The sequence below is a fragment of the Musa acuminata genome, chromosome BXJ3-6 (genome assembly GCF_036884655.1).
Source record: "Musa acuminata AAA Group cultivar baxijiao chromosome BXJ3-6, Cavendish_Baxijiao_AAA, whole genome shotgun sequence".
NCBI classification, from domain to species: Eukaryota; Viridiplantae; Streptophyta; class Magnoliopsida; order Zingiberales; family Musaceae; genus Musa; species Musa acuminata.
Window position 1 is genome coordinate 8,129,763 of NC_088354.1, and position 12,574 is coordinate 8,142,336.

Here is a 12,574-nt window from a genome sequence, read left to right on the forward strand (position 1 = left end):
CTCCCTCTCTCTCTGTGCTTTGGACTCCATCTTCCTCTGTTCTTGTTGTGTTCTTCAAGTAGGGAGGATCTTTGCTATCATATTGTGTGAGTCATTGATCTTTGTGTGAGTTGGTTTGTTCTATGGACACAAATCTTTGGAAGAGAGAGAGCAGAAGGTGGGTGGCGATGTGTGGAAGGGAGTAAAAGATCGCTGGTGGCTGCCAAATAATCTTTCACGTTCTTCTTCTTCGCAAATAATTTTTTTTTTGGAATATATATATGAAATTTTTTTTTTAATTTTTCATAATAGATAACTTATTAAATTTGTAGAAGACTTTTTAAAGTATTGTTCTTATCTTCTATTATTTCAATTATTGTTCTTATCGGTCTGTAATGGACCATTTTACCCTTTTTTGTGCCACTGTTCAGAGCTTGTAAAGTCTGTTTGTAATTTACATTGTCTATGAAGTGTTTTTCGGACATGTTTGCTTGTGGATCCCGATTGAGGCGTTCTCTTTAACTCGTTCTCTCTTTTGTTGGTCCTAAGGGACAATGGGAGGCTTCGGGGAGGCTGACCTTTGCGGACGGACGCGCGAGGGTGTCGCACGACTTAGGCAAAACCAGCTAAGTCCGTGTCATATGGTATCAGAGCGCTGAGAAAAGCGAAGCTTCGCCCTTGTCTTCGGCCAGCGACCAACGCCGCTGCAGCCACATTCCTGAGAGGCTTCACGGCAAATCCTCATCTTCCTCACCGCGGTAGTCTTCGCTGATCTGCCAACAGTCGGTGGACTTAAGGAGAACGAAGTGCGGATGTAAGGAGAACGAAGGGAACGCCTGTGCCCTCACAGCAATCGCAATAGCAACAGCGATATGCTCTTGCCCTACTCGCGAAGCCTCTTGCTTTAAACCATGTTAGGATAAGATTTCCCCAATTATATGAGGAAATCTCTCTATTCTGTTTATTCTGTTGAGGGAAATCCTTCCTCCTAATCTGTATAAATAGAAGAGGGAACATATTAATAGATTCAATTATTGTTCTTATCTTCTATTATTTTTATCCCGTCAAGCTCCCAGAGCTTGGTATACTGAACTTGGATCGTTTCTGATATCAATTGGCTTCATCAACTCCAAGTCTGACACCTCTTTATTCCTCCGACAACATCATGGCAATACAATATATCTTCTAGTTTATGTAGATGATATTATTGTTACAGGCAATGATCCCTTGGAGGTTCAGACATTTTTAAATCAATTGGCTGATTGATTCTCCCTCAAAGACTTAGGACCATTGAGCTACTTTCTGGGAATGGAAGCAATATTTACATCCTCCGGTCTCTTCCTCTCTCAAAGAAAGTATATTCAAGACTTATTATCAAAGACAAATATGCAGGATACGAAAGTAGTTGCTACTCCTCTCTCTACTGGTGAATCACTCAAATTATGTGATGACAGCCCTACCACGGACTCAACTCAATACCGGCAAGTACTTGGCTCCTTACAATACTTGGCTCTCACCCGTCCAGATATCTCATTTGCAGTCAATAAATTGTCTCAATACATGCACCAACCTTCTGCTATACATTGGTCTGCGGTTAAACGAATTTTGCGATATCTTAAAGGGACCCTTAATCATGGTCTCTTTCTTCGCAAAACCACTCAACTTCATCTCCATGCCTTTGCTGATGCTGATTGGGCGGGAAACTTTGATGATAGAACCTCCACGTTAGGGTATGTCATCTTTCTTGGGTCTAATCCAATCAGCTGGAGTTCTAAGAAGTAAAAGACAGTGGCCCGGTCTACAACTGAAGCTGAATATCGTGCTATTGCTACCACTGCTGCTGAACTCAACTGGATCACAAATCTCCTCAAGAAACTCAAAGTTAGCTTTACTCATACTCCCACAATATATTGTGACAATGTTGGAGCTATCTACTTATGTGTCAATCCAGTGTTCCACTCGCGCATGAAACACATCGCCATCGACTTTCACTTCGTGCGAGATCAAGTTGTCAGACATCAACTTCGTGTCTCTCATGTCCATACGGCTGATCAACTTGCAGACTCACTCACGAAGCCTCTAGCTCGCAAACTATTTTTGTTTCATCGATCCAAGATCGGTATCCTTGCTCGATCTTGCGGGGGCATGATAACAGAGAGATTTTCTCTGATAAAAGAGAGATATTCTCAACTGCATAGCAGATGAGATTTCCTCAACTGCATGAGGAAATCTCTCTGCTCAATTAAAGAAATATCCTCTTTCACTATGTATAAATAGACTTCACATGATACTACTTGAAGTATGCCTTTTTGCTTTATCCTTATAATTTCATTCTTCATTCTCTCATTCTATCAGGTTTATTCTATGGACACAAATCTTTGGAAGAGAGAGAGCAGAAGGTGGGTGGCGATGTGTGGAAGGGAGTAAAAGATCGCTGGTGGCTGCCAAATAATCTTTCACGTTCTTCTTCTTCGCAAATAATTTTTTTTTTGGAATATATATATGAAATTTTTTTTAATTTTTCATAATAGATAACTTATTAAATTTGTAGAAGACTTTTTAAAGTATTAAATATTTAATTTAAATAAGAAATACTTGAAATGGATATAAATCATTCATTTTTGTTACCTTTAAACCTACCTTCAGTTCATATGACTAAAATATGGTTTGAAAGTTTTTAGACATCTACATATTCATATTATTTATTGAAGAAAATAAAAATGATGTGAGATAAGTTTGATCAAATAATGTTTATTATCTATATAGGGTGCATGAGACGCAAGAGATATGAGAGATATAATTGACACGTTCTGAATATTATTCGCATAGAAACAAAAAGAAGATACAAGAGATATAATTGTTTGGAGAAGAAGTATAAAAAAACTAAACATTACTAATCGAACACAAAAGACACATAGAGAAAGCGAAAAATTATTTTACATGACTTAATATGTACGATATGATGTGTCTTATTGAAATTTTTTTTTGTGAATTATATTTATTTATAGAGATTATTTAAAGTTTATGACCTTCCTTATTTTGAGCGTAATTGAGTGTGAGAAAAGTAGTTGACGATGAGGGAAACAGCTACTAAGTTTTTCTTTTTCCTATTTGTATAAATTAGATTAGATATCAAGCTATTAGCACATTAGCAACACCAATGTCAAAAAAAAGGTAGCTATATAAAGGCTCCATAAATATGAAATGACACATTTATATGGAATATATATATATATATATATATATATATATATATATATATATATATATATGGGTTAAATGATATAAATTATTTTCATTAACTACAATTGACAGGGTTAGGAATATTTTTATTTATGAAGAATATGACGAATAAACAAAAGAGAGAAAGATTAAATTCATCAATTTCACTACCAATTCTTTAGATTTTTATATCAAGAAATTAAGTCAACTATTTCGGTTACCTAATTTATCTTCTCCTTGGACGACTCAATAACACCATGTTTTTTATCTTCCTCCGCCGGCATCAAATTTCTGAACATTCCTCCTTCATCGTTTTGCTCGACCTCTCTGCACACTACATGTATAGACACATGAAAAGCATGAAGAGTTGGACTGATGACAATCTTAGACTTTTCTCTGTCTCCTTACTTATTTTGAATATTTATTTTTATTTTTTGTTTTATTTATAGACCTAACTATTTTATATTTTATTTATAGACCTAACTAGTTGTTTTATAAAAACTAAATCGAATCGAATTGATCCGATGATTTATTGGTTTCAGACTAAATCGGAACTAACAATGGATGGTTCAGTTTTGGCTCTTAGGTTTGGAAAACTGAGATCGTCAATTTCTATAATTTTAAATATTTTTAATATTTAATTTTGTTATTTATTTTAAAAAATTTTAATTAAAAATAATAATAATAAAATGGTTGGAACCATAATCGCTTGTATCGAAATCTATCGATTTTGATTCCAAAATCAATCCTTATCGATTCGACTTCGATTTCAATTCTTTGTCTTTAGAAGTTAAAATCATCTATTTTAGAATCGTGATTTATTTATCTCAATTTTTATTTATTTTTATTCACTTCCATCGTTTCTTAAATTTCCATGAGTTAGATTGATCAGGTAGAATCTGACCACCTTTTTTACGGTTAAAAAATAAATCAGATTAATTTTCCATAAATTAATATTTTACGGGTTTATATATATATATATATATATATATATATATATATATATATATATATATATATATATATATATATATATATATATATATATATATATATATATTATGACTGACAACCTGCAGCAGCCAAAGAGTCACTTCCTTTGACTCTTTTGGGGACGAAAAGGGCAGGAAAGATGACGCCCAACTACATTCCATTTCAAGTGAGCAGCCAAAGTCTGCATCAGTATCCTTACCAGCTCAAGGTTTAGGCAGATTACAAGTTTGACTTGTTTCTGCTTGCTCAGCAGGAAACTTCCACACCATCTGGCAACAAGTTCCTCAGAGGAACCACCCTATGTTGACCAATCATATCCATTAAATTGTCACGAGGAATGGTGAACACTTCCTTGTGCTTGCCATCACTAATTAACTATTCGATGATTTTTCTTTTTTTTGTCTTCTGTTCTTCATGAGGTTCCTTTTAATCCTCTGGATTTGGAACCCTTTCTGTCTCTTTCAGTTCAAATTTAGGGTCAAACTGCTGTTCTTTAAATAGCAACATCAGATGGAAGACTTTGATATCCTCCTAGCAGGAGAATTACCAGAATAACCTGCCAAGTCTATGAAACATCCTGTGGTAGGCCAACTAAAATGCAAGTTGATGTGGAGCCTCAGTGGCAACCATACCTTGTTGACCAATTCCTCTTTGGAGGGCTGATCCATCTGTATCTGCAATTTGTCTCAGTCCTACAAAGGCCTGCCAACTTTGAAAAGAAAAAGGGAAATATCAGATGCATTCTTATGTTTGTTGATTTATTTATTCATTCTTTTATAAAAATAAGAAGAGCAGATCTTCTCATGCAAAGAATTCTTTGAGGTTGGAAGAGAGATTCTGTAATATGCATGTAATTTTATGGCTACAAGAGATTTTGTCAGACAACTGACATGTTAACTTGACAGGACTAGAACCACATGATCCAAAATAATTTAAGCACAAATCAGTAATAATACACCTATCAAATACTTATAAATCAATTCAAAATGGGATGCTGCATGATGCCTATTTGGATTACATACATTTATGTTATATTTATGCTGTTTAAATAAAAAAATTACATCACTTAGCTTTCCCACATTCTCATAGCTATATTTCTTTCTATTAACAAGCCATAAGAATTTGATATCTGCAATAAACTAGATTCATTGTTCTTTAGCTGCATTTCATTGGCACAACAATGAACACACTGATTCGGGTGACAACCAATATATCAATCCAACAGGTCAAATTACACAGCTGCCTCTTCTTGGCATCTTGAATGAATAGAAAAAGGATCCACTAAATTAGAATAGAAAATTCAATCATTTTTAAGCATATAACGAATAGGCAAAGCATGATCCAGCTTCCAGTGTTAACAAGTAGCCAAGAAATAGAAGGCAAAGCCATCTAACCAAATCTTGAGAACTCAGTTTCCGTGCTGACAAACACATAGAGAAACTTTCATTAACTAATGTGCCGAAGAAATCAAACAATACCACACTTTCCAAACCCTAATGAAGGAAGAAGCAATTTACAGAAGAATCGAACCGCACAAGAGATCTAATTTAGTTCCTACCATCTGGTAGGCAATGACAGACTGCACCTTTGCGCACATTCAGCTCGAGGTTTATGCCATCCTGCATGTGTCTATTGATGACTTCCTCAAGGTCGTCCATAACCATCACACCTCTGTGCCCTTAGTTGGACAACAATGCAAGAGATGTCATCTTTGCTAGCTTTATTCACTGCTTCAGCTGTCAAAAGCCTAGCTGCTGCTTGTGGATCCTTAGCCTTTCTAGCAATATCGACTGCCTCTTCATTGCTCATGACCTAAACAGGATCGGGAAAATCCATGTATTTGGATGTTGGTCAGCTAATTAATACATAAGGGAGTACTCGATTACTGGCTTAAAAGGCCTAAGATGCAAACCTTCCACAGGCCATCACTTGCAAGGATGAGTAGATCACAATCAGCAGTCACGTCCTCAAAGCGTATATCGGGATCTGAGCTCAAATGGGATTTGAGGCTCTTGTCTCCAAAAGCACGGGAAACAGCCAATTGACCATTAACTCTGGGTACATCTCCTGATATCATAATATTATAACAATCAGCATTTGTCTCAACTGATATGGATCCTTGTTTCAGATACAAATGATAACATCATGAAGAATATATTACATGTTTACCTTCTTCTTTTTTTTTTGGGCAAGGGATAAGGGGTGAAGATGAAACTTGATCTAAAGACTTTACCGTCCACCGTCAAAGCTTAAGCTAGCTGACAAATATGTCAAATGAGATTTCGAATCCCAACCTTCAAATATGTCGGATGAGATTTCAAACCTCAACCTTTGATAAGTGAGTGTATTTAACCCTCAAAAAATTGGTGTATGCTGTGTTGTGCGTCGAGCATATTTGATTGAATGTTTCATATAAAATAAGGAAAAGCACAATTTTTCAACAAAAAAAAAATCACAGATAACATGCCTGAGATCCTAATTATGTATTAATGTCTCACAAAGATGCTAAATATAGCCAAATTTCTCATGTCGGATGAAAGATAAACAATGAGATGATATAGAAGCATTTGCTATCCCCAAAGTACCAACTTTTTGGAGGCAAAGCCAATAAGACAAGGTTTCAGATAAGAAGTGATGCATAGTACGAACAAGGTTTCATCTTTCATGTTTCAAATGTAAGAAGATTAAGTATAAGCTCTTAAGTAGGGAACATGTGTAGCAACATGAAACCTTATATTCATCAAGTTGAAATATTCATTAGGTTTTGCAATATCCTTTGAACTTGGCGTAAATTGTTTTCAGAATATTTATAGTTGCAAGAAGCTACTCATTCATAGCCATTCTGGTTGCTAAGATGTAAATAAAGTTAGATGCAATCGAAAGTTGAAATTGTAGGGAGTTGGCTTGAAGAGAAAAGGATGCATGTATGAGACTTCTTGAGGACAATGTACAAACCTGGCATGTTCGAGACAAATCCACCTCTATTCTCGATACTTCCACGTTCAGTGCTGGGTTCATGATCAACAGTCAATTGTATAACCTCTCTACCTTTTGCAAGAACAGCTCGTGAATCACCAATGTTAGCAATCCACAATCTCGTTCCATTCATGAGAATTGCAGTAACAGCTGTCGATCCACCTTGTCCTAGATCGGGACTTTGTGACAAAATTGCCTTGTCAGTCTTTCCATAGGCTTTGAAAATTGCTCCTCCTGGATCATTCCAAAAATCTTCCTAAATCATGGAAGAAAAATAGATTTAGATAATTTACTCGCTAGTAGTTGCTTGTTTTCATGAAAAAAATAATTATAAGTTGATATTTTATCATAGAAAAGGAAAATAAAAAAAAAAGTCATATCACACCTCTTTAAGAATGTTAGTAAACAGATGCTTCTGTAAATAGGCAGGTACATCATCACCCAAATGACCATCAAATATAGCAAAGAGACCAAGCTCCTGCCCCCTTATCTGGATGAACTTTGCAACATGATAATCTTCCATTGGATGATTAGCCCTCCCCTTTACAAGACTAAAACCATAAGTAATTTTTACACCACTCAGAGAACTTTTTCCTTTACCAGCATCATTTGAAGAATGACCTGCAAGCTATATCGCAGCAATTTTCAACCTAATGACGTGATGAGGTGGATGCCACCGAAATTTCCGAGTCTATGGGAGCTAACATAAGATGAAAGATGATAATCTCCAGAGATTGGTAACTAGAATTGTAACAGAAGCATCCTATCATGTAAATATGAATAACCTCAGAGGTAATATGTGCAACACACAGTTTAATTTCACAAAATTGAAGATAGTTTCTAATAATAGAAGAAAAAAAACAGCATGAACATAATCCTTATAGAGCACTGATTATGTATCTACTTCAAATCATTTAGTGTATAAAGATGCTATTCAAGAGCAGATGACTCCTATAAGGGAACCACAATCCAAAGAACTAAAAAGGAACTGGACTTAGTTGCCCCCTTTTCCATATCTGATTCTAGTTCAGATTATGTTGAGTTGCTTCCTTGCTTATTTGAGCCTTAGAAAAAAAACTAGAATATCGTTTTCCATATTTCGGATGACACAAAAATGAAATTTTACAAATAAATCTTTTGAGTTAAACAAGCCAAAAAGTTTGCATAGGCATATCTCACTGTACTGATATCTTTCTCATGCATGCCAGTACTTTCTCTATATCTGACTCTGGTTCAGGTTTGCTTTAGTGGCTCCCTTGTTCATTTGAGCCTTAGAAAAAATTAGCTTCTCATAGCAAAACCTGTCACTTTGATGGCATGAGTAAAAATTGTGAGTAAAATTTAGTTTGAATGCACCTTGACTGCATGAGATTGAATGCAGAAAACATCAAAAACTCTTTATCTAAAAACTACACATTTAAGTCTGTGGCAGCTCCAAATCAGCCGAAATTTTCCTCGCCAAAAGATTGGCAGTAGTGTTAGATGCTGAATTGTCATCGGGTTGATACCACCAACTATTTTCTGCAGTCTGCCGTCAGGCTTAGTGGTCATGGGTCTCTCTCATATGGCCTTTCAACTTTTAACCGGAGTGTATGACGGATCAGACAGCTCAATGCACATATTCTATACTTTTGAGTCTACTGAACTTTCAGTTCAGCCTGTAGTTACTAAAATCTAGGAATTGATCCTATATGATGGTTGGCATCTGAACAGATTCTTGTTAACTCGCCAAACAAGTAATGCAGCTACACCCATAGCTTTTTAAATCTTACAAATTATTGAGGAAATTCTTTTTTTCTGGTAAGAATGTTCTTCAAGTCCAAACATTCTTGTCCTTCGTATTTTCAAGAGTATCTTTGCTGCAAAACGAAAAACTATAGTCAATTCTTCCAAATATATTTCTAAATTTCCTTAGCGTTTGATAATGTAGTGAGTTCCTAAAAGAGTAATCACTAACCGAGGGTGGACTTCCTATAAAGAACAGAAGAACTGTTATTTGAACAAGGTAATGAAATTGATCAAGTCCCAAAAGGAAATTAATTCCTAATATGAGACAGTGCTGATGGAAACATTATGGACATGGAAAAGAAAAACCAGAGGGCTCAACTGTTCTTTAATTTCCCCACTCCACCGGTCAAAGACTGATAGAAAAGGAAACAGAAATGGAACTCCGATCAATCTAAAACTAGAAATTTCCAATGCCCAACATATCAAGAATCCATATGCCATAAACAAGGCATAAGAAAAACAATCTAGGTCAAGCGATCTCTCACCTGAGAGCAGGAACCACTGAAGCAGCATAACTTGTCCATAAGAATCCCCAGATATACTCCCACCAGCTAAATCCTGAAGTGCTCATCCATACCAATCCCGCAGTTTGCGATTTCGAAGACGGTCACACCGCTAAAACCCTCGATCCCAAAAGAGAACCCCACCGATTCCGCGAAATCGTCCGCCAAGATCAAACCTTTATCCAAGATTTGGTGGCGACGACGAGCGCAAAGATCGGATCTTTATGTCCCTCTTGAAGCAAAAAAGAATCGATTTGGGGAAGACGAGAGAAGCGACCAAAGCGCCGATTGTGAAATAGCAAGAGGAGGAGGGGCGGGGCCACAGCGACAGGCTCCCATCTGTTGACTTTGCTGGCTCCCGGTACGGCACGACACACATGCAAGTATTGACCCCCGTGAGGTGATGGGACAGCGAAGAGTGGAATTTATTGGGAACTGCCCGCTGCCTACCGTCGTCCTCCCCAACGCATCCACACAGTCCTTTCGGCGCAGGTGTGGGCACCAAAGACAAAGGAAGTGGTTGACCCGATTTGACTTGACTGCTCCACGTTGAGACCTCCCATGTTGTGCCAATCGGCTGCTGCTTAGATTCCAAAAGAAAAGTTGACCAAGTGCTCTCGTGAGCTGCAGCGGCAGACCGACCACGGCGGTCCCCCCGCCCCTTGCACCCATTAAAATCCAAGGGGAAGCATTTGACCTCACTTCCTGCGCCGGCCAACCCCGGGTTCAGGATTTTTCAACCACACCAGACGACGGACCCCCATCGCCGACCGATGGATTGCCAACAAAACCTGAACCCTGGGAGAACCCTGATACCGCAGCAGTTTGACCGGCCAGACAATTAATGTCGCACAGGCATGGAAGTGCTGCTACAGTATGCAGACGATCTCTCTCTCCATCACGATACAGTGACGGATTTAATGTGCGCCAACTACATGCACTGTTTGAGAAGAAGGACGCACCATCGTCGGCGGAGAGGTTGAAGGATGATATGCTGACACTGACACTTGGGTAGTACTTTTGGTGATCCAACAACTATCAACTCTAAGCTAATCAGATCAAGGATTTAGGTTGTCAAAATGCACGAGAAGAAGTGATAACATATTGTGCACATATGCCATATACAGGAAATCCACATTTACCTCTTTGGAAGATTAAGCTGAAATCATCACCTTTGGAGTTGCCAAAATAGAAGCTTGTGTGTAATTCAAGGGAAAAATCACCTATGAGCAACATGGCCTGATCCTATAATAATCCTGTTTGAAACAAAAGAATGGAAAAGGAAGCGACAGAAAGGAATATAATGTAAGAGAAAAAGACACAAAGGTAGCATTAGTGGAGAGTGGAGTAGGAAAAACCTGAACAAATTGAGTTGCCAAAGGGACTAGCTTGATGTGAACACATGTCCCTACCACTTGTAAGGGTGATTGTTTGTCACCTTTAGAGAGATGGAATTTAAATCTGCATACAACAAAAGAAAGAACAGTCATCATTAGATTAAAAAGGATAACATGTTAGCAAAATGTTGTAGAACAAACAGAAACAAAGGTGGTGCTTTAGAGCACCACCAAAGGGAATGATTACACATGGTCCACTGGAAAAGGGTAGAAGAGTGTGATAGACAAGATCATTCTTTACAGAGTCAAAAGTCCTTAAGCTGATGCTATAAAGTGAGAATAATATTAGAATCAAGAAATTATCAAAAGTAATGTAAAAAAAATCTTCTAATTATTCATGCAGAAACAAGTTTACTCTGTTTATTTTTCTTCTAAACAAAAGGAAAAAAGGAAAACTTTCCTTGTGTAACTGATACCAAGAACATGATCTTGTTCCATTATCTGTATTTTCTTTACTTTCCCAACACTAACAAGGGGGCCTTTGTCTTGTTGTCTTGTGATCCGTGATGTTTAGAAGAAGAAGAAGAGTTCAGAATTTGCATTAGCTTAGCAAGGAACTAAACAGGGCAACAGTTATGGATTCAAAAGGAGAGGTGGTCATCGAAGAGATGAGCTTGGAGGAGCAGAGCTTTCTGCCAAAGGAGAATGGTGGGATGCCTTTAACCAGTTAAACAGTGTTGACCTATTTGGTAGAGTGCTAACAAGTGCAAATTGCTCTCCAAAAAGCTTGACTTGTACAAGAAAAGCAACCTCGTGATGCTATTTGGGTAAGCTTCCACGGGATTGGACTGCACTCCACTCCATTCTCGAGCGTATTTGAGCACCTAACCTCTTACCATCGACTGTGAGCAGAAATATCGTAACGTCCATCAGTGATCGAACGGGAACTGCACCATCTCATATATATCTAAGGACGAGGTGGAGCTCGACGCCGACTTCCTCCGCCACATCCTCTCCGGGATCGAGTGGAAGGCCCTCGCGGGGGCCAGGAAGCTGGACTCTGGGGACTTCCTCCGCCGCTTCAGCCGCGCGCAGTTCGGGATCCAAGTCGAGGAGAGCGCCCTCGTCTGCCACCGATTCACCGTCAAGAGGGGCATCGTCCAAGACGATGTCAGATTCAAGTTTCCGCCTTTGTTCGTCTTCTTTCTTTTCTGTTGGGTTTTAGAATTTAGGGATTTTGAGGGTTCGTCTATCCGGTGATGATGGGAGTAATTATGGACTGGCAGTGGAAAATACAGGTGAAAGGTTTTGTTCTAATATGTCTTTGATTATAATGTTATTATTTTCCAAAAAAAATGCTATTGTTTCTCTAAAGACCCTTAACTTCAGTTTTGATACGAGATATGTAGAAAGGTAATTGAGGGAATTATTGCTCAAAAAATGGTGAATTCATATTCCGAATTTTATCATACTTCAACGATGGATATATCAATATGAATCTCGAAGAGGCACAATTGACAAAAGGGATGCTTCGGAGAAGATTAGGTGTTATCACCTTTCTTACTAATCGATCTATCAGCATGAATCTCGAAGACACACGATTGATGGAGCGATGCTTCGTGAAGATTACGTTCTCTTACCTATCTTATGAGGAAAGACCAAGATATCCCTCCCATGATCATATCAAGCATCATCTAATGTGGAGAAAGGACCAAGTATGCACTAAGTCGTACCAAAAGGGATCTTTATAGCTTGGGTCAAGAAATATGCACTAAG

At 37.8% G+C, this 12,574-nt stretch overlaps 1 protein-coding gene across 5 annotated transcripts; it reads right to left on the reverse strand.

Moving 5' to 3' along the window:
- Positions 1 to 5,556: 5,556 nt before the first annotated feature.
- On the reverse strand, positions 5,557 to 12,042 carry LOC135582857 (probable protein phosphatase 2C 9). 5 transcript variants are annotated; one of them, XM_065155477.1, is made up of 8 exons: positions 11,609 to 12,040; positions 10,820 to 10,922; positions 10,604 to 10,717; positions 9,444 to 10,510; positions 7,556 to 7,798; positions 7,150 to 7,426; positions 6,107 to 6,261; positions 5,557 to 6,006 (listed from the first exon to the last, which is right to left on the reverse strand). In XM_065155477.1, the coding sequence occupies exons 4-8, from the start codon at positions 9,480 to 9,482 to the stop codon at positions 5,839 to 5,841; spliced, it is 882 nt and encodes a 293-aa protein (XP_065011549.1). In that variant the 5' UTR covers positions 9,483 to 10,510; positions 10,604 to 10,717; positions 10,820 to 10,922; positions 11,609 to 12,040; the 3' UTR covers positions 5,557 to 5,838. The 5 variants fall into 5 exon arrangements, with proteins under 5 accessions (XP_065011549.1, XP_065011547.1, XP_065011548.1 ...); XM_065155475.1 differs by having other exon boundaries at positions 9,444 to 10,717; XM_065155476.1 differs by having other exon boundaries at positions 10,604 to 10,922.
- Positions 12,043 to 12,574: the final 532 nt, after the last annotated feature.

Bases quoted from the DNA above. Each gene is read 5' to 3' on its own strand.
- LOC135582857 (XM_065155477.1), bottom strand. From the start codon at position 9,482: ATGGACAAGTTATGCTGCTTCAGTGGTTCCTGCTCTCAG. The intron at 7,799-9,443 runs GTGAGAGATCGC...GCTGCGATATAG, and splicing joins TCAGTGGTTCCTGCTCTCAG to CTTGCAGGTCATTCTTCAAA. The intron at 6,262-7,149 runs GTTTGTACATTG...TTATGATATCAG, and splicing joins ATTTGTCTCGAACATGCCAG to GAGATGTACCCAGAGTTAAT.